Source organism: Moschus berezovskii, chromosome 16 (assembly GCF_049115385.1).
Source record: "Moschus berezovskii isolate FMDL1 chromosome 16, NW_MosBer_1.0, whole genome shotgun sequence".
Taxonomy (NCBI): Eukaryota; Metazoa; Chordata; class Mammalia; order Artiodactyla; family Moschidae; genus Moschus; species Moschus berezovskii.
The window spans coordinates 76,728,550-76,750,948 of NC_142475.1; the positions used below are offsets into that span (position 1 = coordinate 76,728,550).

Consider the following 22,399-nt stretch of genomic DNA (forward strand, 5'->3'; position numbering starts at 1 on the left):
CCCTCTTACACATCTCTCAGATTAGGACTTTCTGGGATAAATTTTCATCAGTTTAATACAACCTCAATGTCATGAAATGGAGAACAAATGTTATCAAAGCAATTCATTCAAAAGCGTAGTTTCCTTAAGTTGTCTTTTTAAAAAGAGTGAATGGTGAGTTAAATACTTGCATGACTTTTCTCCTCAAATAATTGTTAGAAGAAATTTTCTCTCACATCTGTCTGGACTTCAAGTGGGGCATCTTGTAAGTAGTTCCTTTGCCTGCTTAGAACATCTAGCCAAGTCACGAAGATGCTGCTGTAAAGGAATTTCACTTGTTTTATTTTGCAAGAAAATATGAAGAGAAACCACTCTAATCCTTTTGTGGCCCTGAATCCAACTGATTTCTCAGCTGTGAATCAGCAATCCTAGCGTCCAGGTATTCCAGAGTGACTGTATGAGTTCAAGGTGATCTTTTTCTTAAAGTGCCAAAGCACAGAATGGAGAGAATGGTGGGTGTCTGGGTATCTTTGTGTATCTATAGTCATTATCGCCATCAGGAAGAAAGGCAAGGCAGCCCCAGTTCATCAGAAAACTTCACGTAGTCAAAGTGTAGAGACAGAGAGCTGATGTCTCATTCAACCAGCAGAGGCAGAAATGCAGGTACCAAATGGGGAAGGTGGGAGGTGAGAGGAGGTCTGAGAAGAATTAAGCGGGCATGGGACGCGGCTTAAAATCAGAAGGGTGGGGGCTGACCCATAGGATGAGCAGTTGTCTTAATTCAGTTGAATTTATTAGATGCTGGTGCTTCGCTTCCTTTTAGCCACAACTTCCTTGGATGTAATTTGAGCAAAAGGAAAGCCTTTAGCACAGGCAACATGAGAAATGAGCTAACATTTAACTTCAGCGCCCTTGATCTGTCACATTGTGTAAGCAAACAGATATGGCCCCTCCTCTAATCGACCCTCTTCTATGCTCCTGGGTGTAGTGTGTATGCTTCTGTGGTGTACTGTGTCCCCGAAAAGCAGACCCAGACATGCTTTACCGGTGGGATTCTGACAGCACCCCGAGAAGCCTTCTGGAGGGCCTATGGAAGCACCAAGTGTCCCCTCCTCCCAGGGACACATGTCAGGGCTACGAGCTCTACTTTAGGTTCAGCGAGCTTCCTGTTCCTAAGAAAGGAAAAAGCCACACTTCCTCCTCCTTCTTCCTTCTCTACGCCTACAGCCACCTGTAGGAAGGCAAGCCGTCTAGGGAAAGAGAAGGTCTTCTTTTGAGCAGATCACTTTGCAATACAGGTCAAAGCTGGGGCTGGCTCTGGAACCTGGGCATGCACTGTACTCACCTTAGATTCCCGGGAAGCTTTTAAGTTCACTGACAGCCCCATATCTCCCCCACCCAGTGCGGAACCACAGAGTCAGGATCTTGGGGATGGGAGTGGGGTGGGCATTCTGTTTCTCAAATTCTCAATAATGACCTGGGATGTAACCAGCTTGCATGTCTCTGTGGACCCTGAGATTAAACAAGTACCTGCCCCGCCCCTGGTTCTGCCAGTCAGGAACCCTAACAGCGCGTGTTGTCTGTTGGGAGCCACCTAGTTGGACGCCGGTTGAGAACAAGCGAGGAAGCCCAGGTGACAGCAGAGATGCTGAAGGCAAAGGAGTTCAGACTTGACCTGGGGGCGGGGTGGTGGGTGGGGGACAGTGGAATGTAAGACTGCCAGAGGAAGCAGAATGGAAAAAAACAAGGTGAAGGTGAATTTAGTAATTTCCTAGAGATGTTTCGGAGAAGGCACTGGCACCCCACTCCAGCACTCTTGCCTGGAATATCCCATGGACGGAGGAGCCTGGTGGGATGCAGTCCATGGGGTTGCAAAGAGTTGGACACAACTGAGCGACTTCACTTTCACTTTTCACTTTCACGTACTGGAGAAGGAAGTGGCAACCCACTCCAGTGTTCTTGCCCGGAGAATCCCAGGGATGGGGGAGCCTGGTGGACTGCCGTCTATGGGGTCGCACAGAGTAGGACATGACTGAAGCGACTTAGCAGCAGCAGCAGAAATGTTGTTTTGCTTTGGGGATTCCTTATACTCTCTCTTGATGCTGGGTCATGTGTGAGCTTCTGAAATGGAGTGTGAACAGGTGTGTGTATGAAACAAAATGCAGCGTGGTGAGTCAGGCCACCAGCTGTGCAGACATCAGATGGCGATGATAGTTCGCCTTTGTGAAGGTGGCTCTTGTGAGTTGAGAATTTTAGAATACTTTAGAATGGACCTTTAAAAAAGATTATATGGGAAAGAAAGTTAAAATTTAAGGGGAAGCAGAATATTTCGTCCTTTTCTCCAGGCACCCAACACCTACAACACATACAAAGTGAAACTGTAATGGAGCTTGATAGATAAGCCCGGCTTCCCTGCTGGCTCAGTGGTAAAGAATCCATCTGCCCAAGCAGGAGACGCAGGAGATGCGGCTTTGATCCCTGGGTTGGGAAGATCCCCTGCAGGAGGAAACAGCAACCCAGTCCAGTATTCCTGCCTGGAGAATCCCATGGACAGAGGAGCCTAGTGGGCTACAGTCCATGGGGTTGCAGAGTCAGATAGGACTGAGCTACTGAGCACGCACGCATGTACTTTACTAAGCCTATTTGAAAACAAATCCTGTTGGGCCCCCGACAGGGATGATGGGTGTCCAGGCCACCAACTCCTCAGTTCTCCAATCTGAAAACACTCAAAGGGTGGAGGCAGAACTTGTACACATTTTTCAAAAGATGTAACCAATGGAATCACCTCCCAACCCCCACTCCCCCACCAACCGGTACCCAGTATTATATTGGCGACAGCTGGAAATGTTAAACACCAGTAAAGAACTTGAGAGGTTACTGGCCCAGGTGTATTAAAATAAGATCAAAAATAGAAATATTAGGTATATACACAAACAGCATAGGTGAAATGTGACATGATATAGCATTTTCCATTCAAGCTTACAGTAGCAAAATTTAACAAACAAAAGCTCTGTCGAATTGCTGCAGTGACTCAGTAAAGCCTCGTCACTCATTTAGATTCCAGCATAGCCTCATATAAATAGACTCACACAGACCACACACAATTTAGAAAAGATTGCTGAATCACAAAAATAGCCCCCGAATATGCATTTTTACTTTCTAGAGTACAACTAAAATGAATACTTGATCAATAAAATAATGTTTAGAATCATGTGAAGCAGTAAAGAAAGCTCTGATGTTTTGTAAGGCCCTAGAAGGTTTTGCAGAGATTAGAATCATCTTGTTCGTCCAAACTACAAGGTCCAAAGAAGTCTGGATAGAGGACATTGTGGAATTGAAAAGATGGACTGTTAAAAAACATTCCTTCTATTGGCAGAATAGTTCCTGAAGCTCCCTTCCAGGGGAGCTGGGCAAACCTGGGTGGCTGGGTAGTCTGCGTCGCTTAAAACGGTGGCCCTGCCTGCTTGCTGATGACACTTTCAAGGAAAGAGATTCCTCTGCCCAGCTGGGGTTCTGAGTGATCTCCACGGAAGAAAGTGCTGACCAGTCCAGATTTCAGGGGGTGGGAGGTCACAGAAATCTGGGAAGGACATGGAAGCATCTGACTTCACCTGTAAAATCTAACAGGTGGGATTAGTAGATTTTTTTTTTTTTTTTAACAAGCTCAAGCATAGAGAACATACAAGGAAGTGTCATGAAGACATCTGGTCATTTCAGTTGTGCTCCTGTCTGCGATTTACCGAAATGGCCTCCGAACCTCTGTGTCACATGCCCCCTTGTAAACAAGAGGCCGATGTGGGTGCACTTTGGTGGGATAGGTTCTTTCTTCTCAGAAACCCATGTCCAGGTGTTGGACTCGCAGACCCAGTGTGCCCGCTGGGTGCAGGCTGGTGGGCATATCGCTCTTGAGAGGAGAATCCTTTCCCATGGAAGAAGTCCTTCCTGAGTTTTAGCCTGGTGTGAAGGAAGCAAGGACAGCTGGCAAAGCCAGCCCAGGAAATAACTAGTGACCGGGGATTGTTGTTTTTTCCCTTTGCAGGGAGGCGGCGGTCCCATGCATGGCTCGAGTCCCCGGCGCTAAGGCTGCTGCTGGTACTGGCCCTCGGTGGCCGTGTAAAAGTCGTCCAGCACGCTCTGTAGATAGTCGAACGTCGGCCTCTCCTCTGCCTTTTCCTTCCAGCACATCTTCATGATGTCGTAGAGCTCATCCGGGCAGTTCTCCATGCGGGGCATCCTGTAGCCCTGCGACAGGGCGGTCATCACGTCCGCGTTAGTTCTCCCTGGAGGCGAAAAACCCACAGGTACTCTTTAGAAGCCTGACTGAGGGTCATGTGATGCAGTGGCACCCACCTCCTTCAGCCCTGGTTGAAGCGAGTGTCGGAGGATGCTGTGGGCTGAACTGTGTCCCCACAGTCCCTGCTATCCTGGAAATTCCTATACTGAAGACCCTAGTCCTCAGGACCTCAGAATGGGACTGCATTTAGACATAAGGCCTGTAAAGAGGTGACCAAACCTTTAGGGTGGCCCTAAGCCCCATCTGACTGGTGTCTTTATAAGAAGAGGAGATTAGAACATGGAGATGCAGGGAAAAGCCAGAGAGAAGACAAAAGGAGATGTTGTCTCAAGGGCCAAGGATGAGCCTTGGAGAACGCAATCCTGTCAACACCTTGATCTTGGACTCCCGGCCTGAAGAACTGTGAGAAAATACATTTCTGTTGTATGGGCGATTCAGTTTGTGGTATTTTGTTACAGCAGCTCTCAAAACTGGTAGAGGGGCTAAGGACATTTCTGTAAGCAACGTAATCATATAAAGGCAGTTAGTACAAAGAGGATCTAGGCAGCATTCAGCTGCCAAAGTAAAAACCAGTGAACGTGATAAGCAGAAGACAGAGTGAGTTCTCTTTAACGACAAAAGGATGTTGGACCTGACAGACCTGGGGAATAAACAAGCCCAATTCTAACATTTCATCTCACTGTCTTTTGCACTATTTTCTCCCCCAGCTTCTACCGGTAATTAAAAAAAAAATCATTTTCTTACCCATCATCTCCCAATACTTTTTCAAAGTCAGCTTTTTCATTGCAAGTTTACTTAAAGAAGTCAGGATCCTTAAGTGAGCTAGACCAACTGTTTCATTTCCACTCCTCAAATTGTCCTCAGGACAAGAAGAGGCAGAGCTCAGTGGGCTCCAGCGAGGGAACCAGAGTGCCTGCGTGCTATGTCACTTCAATTGTGTCCGACTCTTCGTAACTCCATGGACTGTAGCCCGCCAGGCTCCTCTGTCCATGGGATTCTCCAGAATACTGGAGTGGGTTGCCATTTCCTTCTCCACGGGATCTTCCTGACTTAGGGATCCATCCTGTGTCTCTTAAACATCTCCTGCGTTGGCAGATGGGTTCTTTACCACTAGCTCCACCTGGGAAGCCCAGGGCACCCACTATTCCTGCTGGGCTCTGCAGGATTGCTGACTGTGGAGGATGGCTTTTACTATAATCACGTGTCTTAGGTTAGCTCAGACACCGAACTGTCCATCTTTGACACTGAGAAGAGCTTTAAGGGGGGGGAAAATGTCACTTTAATAATATTTTTCTCCATCATTAAAATGGGATAATAAAACATGCTCATTCAGCCATTTTAGCAGGCTTCCCTGGTGGCTCAGTGGTAAAGAATCCGCCTGCGATATAGGAGACCTGGGTTTGATGCCTCGGTCGGGAAGATCCCCTGGAGAAGGGAAAGGCAACCCACTCCAGTATTCTTGCCTGGAGGAGCCCATGGACAGAGGAGCCTGGCGGGCTACAGTCCATGGAGTCGCAAAGAGTTGGACAGAACTGAGTGAATAAAGAACAAAAACATCAACAACAACAGGGCTGGGGGGGGCGGGCGGGTCGGGGAGTATCTAATGGGTACAGTATCAATTTGGGAAGATGAAGACGTTCTGGAAATGAATGGTGCTGATAAGTCCAGCAGGTGAGAGCGAGGTGGTCAGGGTTCCGTGGGAGCCAGTGATGCGGCTTTGGGCCAGAGTCTCCTTCTCCGAGCCCCAGAGCCTCGTCCACACATCACTGTGGAGCGTACAGTACCTACCACACAATACTTGTGAGGCTGTATGTTTATTGATCAGGTGTCATATATAGGCAAAGTATATAATCTTTCTCTATAGGTTATATCTGGGCTGATTCAGAAATACCGTCCCCATTTTGCGGTGGTTTTATTCATTGACTTTGGTGTCTAGAGCAGAGCAGCCGTCAGAATATGAAATTTGGCACCAGAGGGTTTCACGGGACCATCAGCCCACTGTGTAGGCCCCACCCAAAGGCTTCCCCCTCCCACCAGCCCTCCAGGCCCAACAGCAGCAAAGGTGACTAGGAGCCTGGAGGCCACATCACTGTTCTGCCCCAAAGCCTCCCGTCTCTTGCAAAGTCAGAGGTGAAGTCCCTGGGCGGCCGCTGAGGCTCACATCCACTCCACGTCATCCCCACACCTCCTGCCCATGCTCGGGACCCTGTGCTCTGGTTGTTTCCCCTTGGGACACCCAGTCCCTGACAGCCCCTGGGGCTCTCTGTCAAGTCACTGAATCCCTGCTGGTACTGGATCGCATTTAGAACCTGCAACCCATCCCCCTACCCCAATTCCTAAACCATCACACCCCCCCCCAACAGCATGCTTCCCATCCTACATATGGTCCTTATCATCAGTGACTATTATAAATGATTGTGATCAATACTCAACTATAGCTCTCAAGGGAGGAGCTGGGACGGCTCTATCCCGCAACTCGGGAATGTTTAGCACCCTCAGATTTTTTAATGAGGGAATGATTTAAACCTTAAAGATTTACTTTTAAACTGGCCCTATCCATTGATTTTGTGAAAAGCCCAACATTAACAAGAATGAGAAGGCTTTGGGAAAAATCCCTCTGCTTGCATGTTCCTGGAAAAGGGAGGGCTGGCAGAATCTGGATGGGAAGATGTTAGGAATCTGGAAATACTGAATGAAGTCCCCAAAGCCAGTAAGTTGAGGATCTGAAGAATCATTTGTTGTCAGAGAGAGGTGGTTGTCTCTTGAAGTAGCAGAGACTCTGAAGTACATTATACAAATCTCTGTTTCAGAATTGACCAAGAAAGAATCATACAGCATCATTTCTATGTCCGTTTCCTCCACCATCTGGTGCGAGGTTTGGGAGGAGCCCCATGTCTAGTCCTCCAACCATGTTGCTTCAGCAGTATCTGTGACTGCGCCAGGCACATTCTAGGCTGTTAGTGGTGGAATTCATTAGTAGAGCGAAAGATATACACTCAGACAAGAAGGCGCAGAAGTGTCTAAGCATGTCTTAGAACACCTTCCGCTAAAGACAGTCAAAGTTCTCACACCCTTGTCTTTCCTCTGGATATTTGTTCATCTTTTTAATATCTCATACCACTAGGCTTTTTTTCTCATATATATCCCACAAATGGAAATAGGTAAGTAAGCAGTACCTGGATAGGGAATTTTCCCATAGGTGACAATTTCATACAGGAGAATTCCAAAGGACCACACGTCAGACTTGATGGTGAAACATCCGAAGTTGATTGCTTCTGGAGCTGTCCACTTAATGGGGAACTTAGCACCTAGGGGAGAAGACACAGGGGCTTTACTTGGGTCTCTGAGCTGAAACAAAAAAGTCACAGGCGTGTGACTCTCACACTTTCCTTCTTTGAGGGAGAAAGTTTTGATGATTTATTTTGAATAGGGAACACATGCATATCCCAGGTGGCTCAGCGATAAAGAACCCACCTGTCAATGCAGAAGACCCAGGTTCAATCCCTGGGTCGAGAAGATCCCCTGGAGAAGGAAATGGCAACCCACTCCAGTATTTTTGCCTGGGAAATCCCATGGATAGAGGAGTCTAGGAGGCGATAGTCGGTGGGATCACAAAGAGTCAGACATGACTGAAGCTATTGAGCACACACACACATAGAAGCTTGTCAAATTCTACAAAACCAATGTAATAAATCGATCTCCTGGGTCTGAATCCTGGCTCTCCCACTTACTATATGGCTTCAGAAGCTTCTGAACCTCTCCTTTTTCCTCATATACAAGACGGAAACAATAGACTACTTATCACACAGGGTTACTGTGGAGATAAGTGAGATAATGTATGAACAGCACTTAGAACAGCAGCTGCCTCACTGCAAAGCTCACTACCTTTTAGATTCCTGCTGTTGTCGCTCGGTCACTCAGTTGTGTCTGACTATCTGCGACTCCATAGACTGCAGCACACCAGGCTTCCCTGGCCTTCACTACCTCCCAGAGTTTGCTCAAACTCATGTCCATTTGAATAGGTGATGCTATCTCACCATCTCCTCCTTTGTCACTCCCTTCTCCTCCTCCCCTCAATCTTTCTCAGCATTAGGTTTTTTCCTTTTACCTACTTCTCAAACTGTTTTCCTTGAGCTGCCATTTTGCTGAAGGTGATTAAGGCCAAAGATGAATTATAGTCCACCAAAAAGAACCGAAACTTGAGGCAGGAGAGCCACCTTAAGCATGACAAATACAAGAGATGTTTCGCAAATCAAAACAATGTTTTCAGTCTGTTTGTCACGTCTATGAATTCTGTGGGCACTTTCCAGAAATAACACACATGTTGTTAAATTAATCCTTATTTAACAAGTCTTAGGAATGTCAAGGAAGTGCTTGACTCTGTCAGAAGAGAAAGCACTGCAAAAAAAGCCCAAAAAACAAGTCACTAAACTTTCAGGAATGAGACTGTTGGAATCCTCAGATCACAAGCAGCACAGAACAGTCTTTAACAGGAAAGGCCAGTGCGGTGCCAGGCGGGCCGGCCTCGGAGCAGCAGGCCAAGGGCTCGGGGATTTTCGCTGCTCCAGGTGTTCTTTGGTTTCCATGTATAACATGCAACGTGGGGAAATAAAGGAGTGTGTCTTTGTAGTGTTACATTTACTTCTGTGTGTGTGTGTGATAACTTCCATGTTTTAATTTGTATTGGGTTGGCCGGAAGGTTCGTTCGGGTTTTTCCATAAGATGCAAAGGAGAAACCCAGATGAAATGTTTGGGCAACCTGACAGTTAAAAGACCAGAATACAGCCTTGAATAATATAGTATGGAATTACTGTTACAAATATTTTTTCTACAGTGAAGCAGTGTACCTCATTGGGTGAAATCTCTGACATGTAATATGAACAAAGAATTATGATTCTGCCTAGCATCTTCTTGTTTTGCCTTGCTTAGCTGAAATTCAAATGACAGCATTTGTAAATTTTATAAAAACATCATATAGAGATAACTGAGAGAGTCATTTAAAAAAAAACAATTATTAGAATACACCACAAACTGCAGCTATGGTACATTTTGAATACTGTGCCAAATGAATTCTTTTTTTTTTTTAATGATGCCTATAGATGGGGAAACAGTGGAAACAGTGGCTGACTTTATTTTTGGGGGCTCCAAAATCACTGAAGATGGTGATTGCAGCCATGAAATTAAAAGATGCTTACTCCTTGGAAGGAAAGTTATAACCAATCTAGACAGCATACAGAAAAGCAGAGACATTACTTTACCAACAAAGGTCTGTCTAGTCAGCGCTATGGTTTTTCCAGTGGTCATGTATGGATGTGAGAGTTGGACTGTGAAGAAAGCTGACTGCTGAAGAATTGATGCTTTTGAACTGTGGTGTTGGAGAAGACTCTTGAGAGTCCCTCGGACTGCAAGGAGATCCAACCAGTCCATCCTAAAGGAGATCAGTCCTGGGTGTTCACTGGAAGGACTGATGCTGAAGCTGAAACTCCAATACTTTGGCCACCTCATGTGAAGATTTGACTCAGTGGAAAAGACCCTGATGCTGGGAGGGGTTGGGGGCAGGAGAAGGGGACGACAGAGGATGAGATGGCTGGATGGCATCACCGACTCAATGGACATGAGTCGGAGTGAACTCCGGAAGTTGGTGATGGACAGGGAGGCCTGGCGTGCTGTGATTCATGGGGTCGCAAAGAGTCGGACACGACTGAGCAACTGAACTGAACTGATTGTAATTGCTTTGTTAAAAATAGGCAAAAACTGAACAATAACCAAACACCTAAAGACGGCTCTGGGAACACACCTTCTCTGGCTGTGTACTCGTTATCTTCAATCACTCGAGCAAGACCAAAGTCTGCGATTTTGCACATGAGAGACTCGGAAACCAGCACGTTAGCGGCTCGTAGGTCCCTGTGGATGTAGTTCTTCCTCTCGATGTACGCCATCCCCTCGGCAATCTGGAAACAGAACAAGGCTCTCCTTTAGACGCTCCACTTAGGCCCAGAAAGGAAAATCAGAAAGCTTCTGAGTTCTCGTATGATATTCTGATGGTTCAAGTCTTTCAAACAGTGGGTAAATTACAATCACCCCCTTGAGTCCTTTCTAAAATAATTGCTCCTCCAAATCTCCAATGAGGACAATCACTCTCAACATGATTATTTAAGTTGTCTCAACCTTTCTGAATGTGTGAAGACCCTTTCGAAGACTTTGTAGATACAAGGACGTCATTGTCCCAGCTTTTCAGAAGAGAAAACAGAGCTGGGGGAGGTTACAGACCCAAGAGCAGGCTGTCTCTGTCACCACACATTCATGCAAGAAAAGTTGATCCTAGATTCCATTAGCCAAAGTAGTCTCTAATTTCTTCCTGCTGTTGCGAAATAGAGAAACAGAGCTGGGTTTACTGGTGTCCCTGTTACCACATCCCTGCTGTTCAGTTAGTCAACTGCCCACAGGGCCCTGGCTCCAAGCTCTCTCTGCACAGTCCCTCCAGGATGAGCAGAAAGAGTCACCCAGACACAAAGCTGATGGATGGCAGGAGAGAAGCAATGAACCAAAGATAAAACAGGGGAGGTGAAATTGCTACGCATCACTTACTGGAAAATTGGGTTAAGGAATTAAAATAGGGTTATTTAGGAACACATTACCAAATTATTAAGATAAGAATCAAGAAGGAAGAAAGGAAGGGAGGAAGGGGGGGATGGAGGGAGGGAAAGGAAGGAAGGAGAGAGGGATACATGAAGGAAGGGAGGGCAGGAGGAAGGGAAGGACCAAGTAGCTGTGTCTGGTGAGCAGTTAGAGGGAAAACTAATTAGAATTACTTCACAGAGGAATGAGTGTATTCTGCAGATTCTACCTTGAATTCCAGGCACCTCAGGGTGGGGGACCTGACTCCCCCCTAACTTCATCCTCAACAGCATCCTCCTTATCATTCATCAAAGGCCAGTTCAGGCAGGTGCTGCGGCTCAGCGAAGGCTTAGCTCCTTACTACATGTGACACTTCTCCTGACTCCAGCGACTACAGACTGGGACTACAGACTCCAATGACTGCACTGGGAACCAGGAAGAGCCGAGGTCTGCTGTGATTCCAACGCAAGCTGCACACTGCATCAGGGACCCTTGCCGGACACGCCGCCAGGATGGACCCACCACTCAGAGGATCCCAGGGGACACAGGCTGAATCTCTAACCTGGGGCACCAAGGACTCATGTCTCTTCATTCTCAGTGACGGATCTGAATGCTCAGCTCATGAAAAGCGTCCTGAGAACTTGTTGGTAAGGCTCTTCTTACACACTCACTGAGTTCGGCATTTATACAAACCTGAATGCAGTTTTTAAAAACATGATTCTCTGAAATAACAACAGACTTGCAGCAAGTCCAACTTATTCTGGCTTTTTTTTTCATTTCAGGGTTCATTAAGGAGCTCATATTACAAATAATAATAATGGCGCTCACCGAGACGAAGATTCAAAACAATAGCATTCGCCAAGTGGAATAAACAATGGATATGAGAGCATAACAAAAGCTTTTGGATAGGACTTGTTCTGAGGTCACAAAAGACTACAATTCTCTTTTTATATAAAATGTACTATTTCCCTGGTCTGTATGCATTGGTCTTTCTGGGTTTCTTTCTTTTAAACCTTAATCTTTTTTTTTTGGTTGTTGTATTTACTTTGACTTAAGTAAATCCAGCTCTATTTCTCTATTACGAAACACCAGGAAGAAATCAAAGACCACTCTGGCTAATGGAATCTAGGATCAACTTTCCTTGCGTGAATATGTTCTACCTCTTCTGGGCCACTTAGTCTAGCAGTTGTCAGCATGGAAGAAAGAGCTGTTGCATAAATACATCACCCCCAGGCTCAGCCATCCTCCAGGACCCAAGGAGAGGGGGGATGCTCACCTCCCACTTTCTTTTTAATTAAATTATAAATCATTTACAATGTTTCAGTCACAATGTACTACAAAATGACTCAGTTATACTTATATATTGGGTTGGCCAAAAAGTTCATCCCGGTTTTTCATACGATCTTATGGAAAAACCTGAATGAACTTTTTAAAGGCCAACCCAATACATGTGCATTCTTTTTCAGATTCTTTTCCATTATAGGTTATTACAAGATACTGAATATAGTCTCCAGCACTCTCCAGCAGGTCCTTGGTGTTTATCTATTTTATATATAGTAACCCATGGCATCACCGACTCTGTGGACATGAGTTTGAGTGAACTCCGGGATTTGGTGATGGACAGGGAGGCCAGGTGTGCTGTGATTCATGGGGTGGCGGAGAGTTGGACACGACTGAGCGACTGAACTGAACTGAACTGAACTGAACCCACTCCAGAATCTTGCCTGGGGAATCCCAAGGACAGAGGGGCCTGGAGAGCTCCAGTCCATGGGATCACAAAGAGTCAGACTTAGTGGAAGGAAATGGCAACCCACTCCAGTGTTCTTGCCTGGAGAATCCAAGGGACGGAGGAGCCTGGTGGGCTGCCGTCTATGAGGTCGCACAGAGTCAGACACGACTGAAGCGACTTAGCAGCAGCAGCACCAGCATGCATCTGGGGCTTCCCAGGTGGCTCAGTGGGTACAAAATCTGCCTGCAATGTATGAAATGGGGAGAGGAAGGTTTGATCCCTGGGTCGGGAAGATTCCCTGGAGGAGGGCATGGCAACCCACTCCAGTATTCTTGCCTGGAGAATCCCATGGAGAGAGGAGCCTGGTGGGCTACAGTCCATAGGGTCTTGAAGAGTTGGACATGACTGAAGTGACTTACTATGCATGCCATGCATGCACACAGCATGTATCTGTTAATCCCACCAGCTTGGGAAGGGTGAAGTGTGAAGGAGTTAGGTGGAGTTACTCAGGTCTGATGAGGACAAATCTGATTCACGAGGTTCCTTTGCACCCAGAGGTATTTTACATGGATGACGATGATAATAATAAGGTGGCTGATTGACAGGTAGATAGATATAGAGAGGGACAGTAATAACCACCACTTCTCCCAGCACTAAAGGAGCACTTTTTATGCACCAGACACTGTTTTACCGCCATTAAACCTACTTCACATTTCATCTGAAACACAAATCTATCAGGAAAGTTTTATTTCCACTGTACACATGTGAATGAGACTTAGAGAGGCACAGGAACCTCCTAGAAGTCATAGAGGGAGGGAGAGAGCCAGGACTGACACCCAGGAGAGTCAGCCTCCAGGTCCCATCCCAGAATGTCCCATCAGCAAGAGAGCTCACAACTAGATGCTTCTGGAACTCAAATTTTTCATCAAGAGGAAACTATTTTGCTGAGAAGAAGAAAGAATGCTTTTGATGTTTCCTCTTAGAATTCATTGTTCTTAAGCCCAAATTTCACAGCTCAGAAGCGCTAACACAAACCCTCCCCAGGTAGAGGGCAGGAAAGACATGAAAGCTTGGACAGGCATGGGTTGTCTTTGTCTGGAACAGTGCTTCTCAACCTTTTTCATTATCACCCTCTAAGGAGAAAAATTGGAGGGCAAGAGGAGAATGGAGTGACACAGGATGAGCTGGTTGGATGGCATTACGGACTCAATGGACATAAGTTTGAGTAAACTCTGGGAGATAGTGGAGGACAGGGGAGCCTGGCATGCTGCAGTTCACAAAGAGTTGGACATGATTTAGCAACTGAACAACAACAACCACAAAATTAAATATAAAGAAATAGGATTTTGTCCAGTAGGTCTGAGCTGTGGAGGGCCACAGAAATATCTAAGCTTTCCTCATCCCCCACAAATGAATTCTGACTCCTGTGGGGGCAATCTTGCCCCATTTTGAATTCTTGGTCTAGAAGCTAAATTAAGCAAAGAAGGTATAAAGTCCATTTTTTCCTATGACTCAAAAGCGGCAAATAAGATGGATGATGATATATTCTTGGCTTGGATGAGGTTAACACTCTGTCAGAATGAAAATAACCAGGCTAAAATTAAGCAGGAAAATATTCTTTCATTCAAATAGCCCTATATATTGTGAAAGAAGCAATAACTATCTTTCCTTTTGGAAAATTCAACAAGGCTGAAAGGAAATTATTTTCCTAGAGTCATGCCACAGGTTAGTGCAATGGTTTGGAAGTGACTTTAATTTCCCTTCTGCTCATTTAGTGGTTAAATTAAGTGTTAACCCTTATGACCATATTTCTTAACTCTGGCTGGCTGTGTCCCTGGGCATCTTATGCTAACCCAGGTCTCACCCTAAACCTCCTAAACCTGCATCCCTAAGAATGAGGCCTCCCTGGCTGGTTGTGATGTGCAGTCCAGGTGCAGAACCACCTTGGCCCTTGTCACTTCCCCGGAGCTTGACTCTGATCCTGATTTATTCAATAAGAACCTGGATTTAACAAGCTCTTTGTCTGCACACTGAACTTGAAGAAGCATTGCATTAGACCCAGTGCTTTTCAACTTCAGCTGTCTCAGGATTTAAAGCTCTAGATAGACTGGAACGAAAGCTCAGTCTCAGCCTCATGAATGGATGGACGTTTGTTCTCCTAATGCTGGGGAAAAGGAGGTCCCCACACAACTCACCTGAGGAGAAGCAAGGAGCAAGATGAGCGCAGCTGGCAGGAAAGAGCCCAGGCGGGGAGGCGAGGGTGCCAAACAGGGGCCAAAGGCCCAGATGGTGGGCAGCTCAGGACGTGTGTCCTGAGCTCCTGTTTCTTTTGTAACTTAGGGAGGAGAACACCAGGCTCACAGCTCAGAGGCAGGGAAACTGGAACCTCCTCCTGCACATCAAGGTTCTGGGGTCAGGCTGTTATTGACAGGGCTTAGAAAATTGATTTAACCTCTCAGCTTTAAATAGTCGGAGGGGATTCTCTACCTCTTGAGCCACGTCAGCATCATGCCGGCATCAGGCTTAGTGATGTGCAAACATGAGAAAACCCTGACTTTCTGAACCACCTGCCAACACTAAAGAAGAACTAAAAATGTCTCTTTCTCCATGGGCTAATTTCCAACTCTGTATTAGAGTGTCTGTGTGTGAAGCGAGTGGAAATTTGAAGTAAAAAAGCTCCCCGATGACTTAAAATGAGAATAATCATACAAGGAGACAAGGTTGGTGATGTGTCTGGACTCTTGGTTTAAAGCTACCTTGATTCACAGTCACACGGGCTGGCCATTTCCTGAGGTCAAACAGCGTGGCAGGCGCACATGTCTAGTTCCTCTTTTTCCACCTTCAGTGGAAATATATGGTGACATTTTCTCTCTTTAATGTTTCTGTGTGCAAGTGTGTGTGTGTGTGTGTGTGCGCGCGCGCGCGTGTAAACTGTCCCAAGAAGACAGAAAGGAACCACTTGGAAGTGAACCACTGGGACCCCCACCTGAGCAGTAACCCAGCAGCCCAGCAGCTTCTGGCAACATTTCCCCGGCATCTGGTACCCAGCAAAAGTTCCAGGCACCGAGAAGACATTAAAAATGATGCTTCCTGAGTTAGAGGTCACTCTCATCGTGCATGCGTGCATGCTCAGTCGCTTCAGTCCTGTCCAACTCTTTGAGACCCCATGGACTGTAGCCTCAGAGAAGGCAATGGCACCCCACTCCAGCACTCTTGCCTGCAAAATCCCATGGATGGAGGAGCCTGGTAGGCTGCAGTCCATGGGGTCGCTAAGAGTCAGACACAACTGAGCGACTTCTCTTTCACTTTTCACTTTCATGCACTGGAGAAGGATATGGCAACCCACTTCAGTGTTCCTGCCTGGAGAATCCCAGCGACAGGGGAGCCTGGTGGGCTGCCATCTATGGGGTTGCAGAGAGTCAGACATGACTGGAGTGACTTAAAAGCAGCAGCAGCAGCAGCAGGCAACCTGTAGCCTGTCAGGTTCCTCTGTACATGGGATTCTCTAGGCAAGACTACTGCAGCAGGTAGCCATTTCCTTCTCCAGGGGATCTTCCCAACCTGGGGATTGACCCTGGGTCTCCTGCATTGCAGGCGGATTCTGTACCACTGAGCCATCAGGGAAGCCCCAATCTCATCTTAGTGCTAAATAAGTAGACCCTCAGCCTCATGGCTGTCCTCCAGGGAGGCCTTTCAACATGCTGTGAGAAGGAAAAGGGTGAATATTGGGCAACTGCCAATCAGCTTCCCAGACAGGACCAGAGAGTAGGCTCTGACCCCAAATACCGGGAAGCCGCTGTTCTGAGAAATGGGCGAGTAGCAGGCTATCTTGCTCAATGAGTGATTTGTAAAATTTTAATGAGCAGAGCCCACATGAGACAGAGCGGATGGAGTAAAGGAACCTAATCAACGGACTTGATGTGATTTCTCAAGCAAAGCTAAAATCTGCCCCAGGAAATTCCAGCCCGAAAGAAAACTGGAAGTGAAAACCCAGCCTGTCTTCGAATTGGCCAATTGGAAAACATTTGTCACTTAGATGAGCAGTGAGAGAGAAAGAGCAAGAGACCTGCCAGAAAGCAGGAAAGACTAAACTTTGGTTTTCTTGTGGCATGCTGTTGTGGCACCTGTTCCAGGAGGCATGGTTTGCCTTACTCTTTAGATACATACTTTCTTCCTACACTTGGGAAAAATAGAATTCAAATAATTAATCACTTGCAAAAACCCTAGGGAGATTACAAAATAATAATAGTGTTACTATTAATAAGCTGGAACCGAGCCAAAGGGTAAAAGCCTCTCAAGCCTCTCTGAAGGGTTCTCTCCATCACCCTGGGGTCAATCCTAAATGGATCTGAAAAGACCATTTCATGACAAAAGGAAAATAAAATGTAGAGAAACAGTTTTCAAAAAGAATTAAGTAAGAACACATTTCCTTGGTACTCCAAATGGTACAGCATTTGCTTTGTGGCAGGTGATACTTCGTATAGATGTACTTTTCTATCAATATTCACTGAGCCTCCATACTGGATCCCTGCACTCTTTAATCCATAATTTGGATGAAGGAAGGGATGGCTTAGAGAGCTCATTCCTTGCTATGTTTGAGCATCACATTTCTTAGAAATTATGTTTTAGCTTTACTGAGTTATTAAAATATTCCTATTTATTCCTCTTTTTCCAGCAAAACTTCCAAGAAATAATGGAAACTATGGCTTTGATGATGATGGTGATGATGATGAGGATGGTGGGGATAGTGACGGGGATGATGATAATGGTGATGATGACAGCTACTATGTATTGGCTGCTTACTCTGCCCAGGTACCTTGCCAGGCATTTATAATCCCGAAAACAAGCCTATGAAGTAGCCAATATTCCTAGTAAAGATGAGAAAGCTGAGTCTTGGAGAAGTAAGATTTTTTTTCCTAGACAGACTTGGATTTGAATCCAAGGCTGGCTGGTCCTACCCACTGTGCCCTTAATTATGTATCTGTACTAGCTATTTCCTTTTAAAAGGGCTACAAACAGTAGAATTCTTGCAAGCTGACATCAGGGGAAAGGAGAGTAAGGAGAAATAATAACTAGATCATTTAACAAGTGGCCACATTAAAGTGTGCAGTCTGTAATATCTTCATAGCTGAAAGATGAGGGCAGAGTTTGATACATACAAACTTAGGGCTGGTGAGGTTCTCTGATAGATCAAAAATTAATCAGTTCAGGGACTTCCCTGGTGATCCAGCAGTTAAGAATTTGTTTTCCAATGAAGGAGATAGGGGTTTGATCCCTAGTCAGGGAACTAATATCACACATGTTAAGGCGCAACTGAGCCCATATGCCACAACTAGACAGCCCGTGCATTGTAACTAGAGAATCTTCATGCCACAGTGAATACCCAGTTTAGTCAAATTAAAAAAAAAAAAAATCAATCCAAAAGCATATAAGGACCCTCAAAGCCTCAGGAAGATACAATTTCCACACAGAAAACATCACAAAATAATCATACTTAAATCAGTAAGTTTCCATCAAAGATATTTACCTTCATTAGCAGAAAAGAAAGAACCAATTGTCAACTAATTCTCATAGATTTTCTCTTGCAAAAACTTATGGGACCAGCTAACATCTATTAGGATGGTTGTTATAAAAACAGCCAAACAATAACAACAAACAGAAACTGTGTTGAGGAAGTGGAGAAATTAGCTATTGCTGATGGGAATGTAGAATGGTACAGGCACTGTGGAAACCAGAATGAGTGTTCCTCAAAAAGTTCAACATAGGATTACTGCTGCTGCTGCTGCTGCTAAGTCACTTCAGTCGTGTCCGACTCTGTGTGACCCCATAGACGGAAGCCTACCAGCCTCCCCTGTCCCTGGGATTCTCCAGGCAAGAACACTGGAGTGGGTTGCCATTTCCTTCTCCAATGTGTGAAAGTGAAAAGTGAAAGTAAAGTTGCTCAGTCGTGTCCGACCCTTAGCGACCCCACGGACTGCAGCCTACCAGGCTCCTCCATCCATGGGATTTTCCAGGCAAGAGTACTTCACAATCCATCAATTCCACTACTGGGTACAAAGCACGAAGAACCAAAAGTAGACAGTTAATATTTGCACAATCTTGGACAGATGCACCCCTGATCATAGGAGCATTATTCACAATAGCCAAAAGGTAGAAACAACTCAAGTGTCCATCAGTGGATGAAATTAAAGAAAAAAAACAAATTGCAGTCTATACAAACAATGGACTAGGTATGATTCATCCATAAGAAGGAATGGAGTTCTAACACAGACTACAACATGGATAAACCCTGAGGACAGTAAGCTAAGAGAAATAAATAAGCCATAAATAATTAAGAAGGGCCAATACTGAATGATTCCACTCATGCAAGGTACTCAGAGGACCAAATTCACAGACACAGGAAGGAGAATGATGGTTGCCGAGGGCTGGCGGGAGGGAGAAGCGGAGTCAACGCTTCTTGGGTACACAGTTTTAGCTCTGCAATGTGAAAAGGGTTCTGGAGACAGATGGCTGTGATGTCCACACAGCAGTGGGAAAGCCACTGCCAACCGGATGCCACTGAACTGTGCGTTTAATAGTGGATGAAATGGTAAACTTTACGTTATGTGTATTTTATCACAGTTGAAACATAAAACAGGGAGCTTCCAGCTGTAGGAAAGCAGGAACAGAAGGTGGAGAGTCTGCTGGATGCAGCAGAGTGGGCCACACCCATCGCGCACCACTGCGCAGTGCATTCTGCAGCTTGTGGTGGCACCCTGGCCAGGGACGCCCATGCACACCTGGGGGGACCAAGTCACACTGGGCAGTGGTCAGGGCTCCTCCCATACCACTTCCTCCCCAGGCCACTCCTCAATCTAACCTCAAATAGACCCGGCCGTGATGTGAATACACAACCAGGGATCAGCAGGCAGTAGACCAACGACGCCTCAGAAGACAGTCAGACGGTTGTGACTTTGGGTCAGAGACTTAAAATGAGTCATCTTGGGTTTTAAACAAAACGGGCAAGTTTCTTCTCAAAATCTCAACTTTTCCACTCTATGAAATGCTGTAAGAATAGCATCACCTGAGAGTCCAGATGAGACTGAAAAGGAGAATGCAAGACCACTCAATACAAGATGGAGATTAACGATTCGTAACATTAATACTCCCTACTGTATAGCACATGGATCTCTGCTCAGTGCTGTGTGGCAGCCTGGATGGTAGGGGAGTTTGGGGGAGAATGGATAACATATATGTACGGCTGAGTCCCTCTGCTGTCCACCTGAAACTATCACAATATTGTTAATTGGCTATACTCCAGTATAAAACAAAAAGTTAAAATGGTAAAAAAAAAAAAAAAAGATGAAATGGGATCATAGCAAATAGTAGTGATTTCCTTTTTTTTAAGCAATTTTTTTTACCTTGGGAAAATGTACATAACGTAAAATTTACTATTTAAACCACACAAAAAATTATTACTACTACTGTTAATAATCCCTGGAGAAGGGCAAGGCAATCCACTCCAGTATTCTTGCCTGGAGAATTCCATGGGTACAGGAGCCTGGCAGGCTACCATCTGCGAGGTAGGATGGGTCATAAAGAGTCGCATATGACTGAAGCGACTGAGCACGCGCTGTTAATAATAATTTAAGTCCCACATCCAGATCTGGTCGTACTGGTGAATAGAGAGTAGGGCTGATCTCCATGGGGCAGTGGGCAGAACGCTGCCCACAGGTGCCCAAGTGCAGCCTCGTGCACACTGCCTCCCCTGCTGAGCGGCTGCCACCACCCCGGGGAGGATCTGGAGCTGGACTCCGTGTACACTGATGGGCTCCCTGGTATCAGCTGCCTGAGGCTGAAAAGGGATGGCCTGTCGATGATCGCCTCCTCCCAGTCAGGTCAGGGACTCCCCACTCTGCACCCCCAAGAAAGGGCAGTGAGTAACCAACAGTAAGATCAGAAATCTCCTTTGCTTACTGTCCCCTCTGCTGCATCAATTTCACTGCTGCTCCTGTTATCAAGACAACCTGCTCCGACCTGCGGCTAATGAACCGTGCTCATCACCTCGGAAGGAGAAGAAGGAAGCCAAATGTTCTCAACTTATCCCAAGGATGGAGGCATGAGAGAAAAGCCACGGGTTCTTCTGCCCACGCTTTTGCAGGAGAGAAGAAGTGTGATAGCCGGATCAATGTTGCCTCTAAGGAGGAATGTGGCCTGACGGGGTTTGCCCCACACACCTCCAGCAGAGGGACAAGTCGCAGGATGCAAATGCGCAAATCTGCTCAAAGAAAACTAAAACTGTCAAGTGACTCGAAAACATTCCTACTCTGATCTTATTATCTGGCAACTGGGGCATAAGGAAAGAGGTGCAGTAAGTAAAGAAAGGTTTTGTTACCTATATTAATGGAAAAGTGGAGATTCCCCAAACATAAACCAAGGAATGGTAAGGAAATCATGATACAGTTACAGGAATAGAATATTATACTTTAATAGGTACACACATATTGATGGAGAGTTAAAACTAAAAAAAGGTTTAGTTTATATTTATTTATTTGGCTGTGTTGGGTCTTAGCTGCAGCATGTGGGATATACTTTCCTGATTAAAGATCAAACCCGGACCCCCTGCACTGGGAGCATGAGGCCCCAGCCACTGAACCACAAGGGAAGTCCCTGGAGAGTTTTTAATAAAATGAAAAACTGTAATATTCAGTTCAATACATATAAGACAGCACATATGGTACAAAGCTAATATGCAATGAAAAGAATAATTAGAAAGGATGGATAATGATGAACTAATAACAAAAAGAAATTGGTTGAAAAGCTTAAAGAAAGAATTCCCAGAAAAATAAACTGCAAGCAAAGAATAAAAATAGGAAAAGATGTATGATTTCATCTATACTAAAAAACACAACTGACAATAAAGAAATAGTGCGTGCCTGCTAAGTTGCTTCAGTCATGTCTGACTCTCCTGCAACCCCCTGGACTGTTGCCTGACAGGGTCCTCTGTCCATAGAATTCTCCAGGCAAGAATAATGGAGTGGGTAGCCATACCCTCCTCCAGGGGATCTTCCCAGCCCAGGGATCAAACCCAGGTGTCCTGTGTTGTAGGCAGGTTCTTTACCGTCTGAGCCACCAGGGAAGCATCCTGCATTTAGGGTAGGCTCTAAACCAAAACTGAGGCCAGGAGAAGGGGGCAACAGATGATGAGCTGGTTGGATGGCATCACTGATTCAATGGACGTGAATCTGAGCAAACTCCAGGAGACAGTGAAGGACAGGGAGGCCTGGAGTGCTGCAGGCCATGGCGTTGCAAAGAGTGGGACGTGCCTTAGCAACTGAACAACTAAACCAGTGAGCAGCATTGTTTTAAGAGAAGACACGTGGAGAGACAGGGAGAGGAGAAAGCCTGTGAAGAAAAGTGACGCTGCCGCAGCCGGGCCACTAGGGGCCACCAGGGGCACAGGGGGCAGGGGGATCCTCCACTAGAGCCTCTGGGGTGAGCGCAGCCCCGCTGGCGAACTGATGTAGGGTGGCTTCCCAAGTTGTGAGAAGATAAAAACTCCCGATGGTTTAGCTACCCAGTTGGTGGTGACTGGTTATGTCAGCCCTTTCCAGTGGTCCTGTATGGATGTGAGAGTTGGACTGTGAAGAAAGCTGATTGCCGAAGAATTGATGCTTTTGAACTGTGGTGCTGGAGAAGACTCTTGAGAGTCCCTTGGACTGCAAGGAGATCCAACCAGTCCATCCTAAAGGAGATCAATCCTGGGTGTTCATTGGAAGGACTGATGCTAAAGCTGAAGC

General features: G+C 45.9%; 1 protein-coding gene across 4 annotated transcripts in view; it reads right to left on the reverse strand.

The window, feature by feature from the left end:
- Positions 1 to 2,845: 2,845 nt before the first annotated feature.
- The window catches only part of LYN (LYN proto-oncogene, Src family tyrosine kinase), a 111,285-nt gene continuing 91,731 nt past the window's right edge, over positions 2,846 to 22,399 (reverse strand). For all 4 annotated transcript variants that reach the window (XM_055431658.2, XM_055431660.2, XM_055431659.2 and 1 more), the window contains exons 11-13: positions 10,071 to 10,224; positions 7,450 to 7,581; positions 2,846 to 4,259 (exon numbers count right to left, since the gene is read on the reverse strand). In XM_055431658.2, coding sequence (XP_055287633.1) covers positions 4,057 to 4,259; positions 7,450 to 7,581; positions 10,071 to 10,224 — 489 coding nt within the window. In that variant the 3' untranslated portion in view covers positions 2,846 to 4,056. The remainder of the gene's footprint in view (positions 4,260 to 7,449; positions 7,582 to 10,070; positions 10,225 to 22,399) is intronic.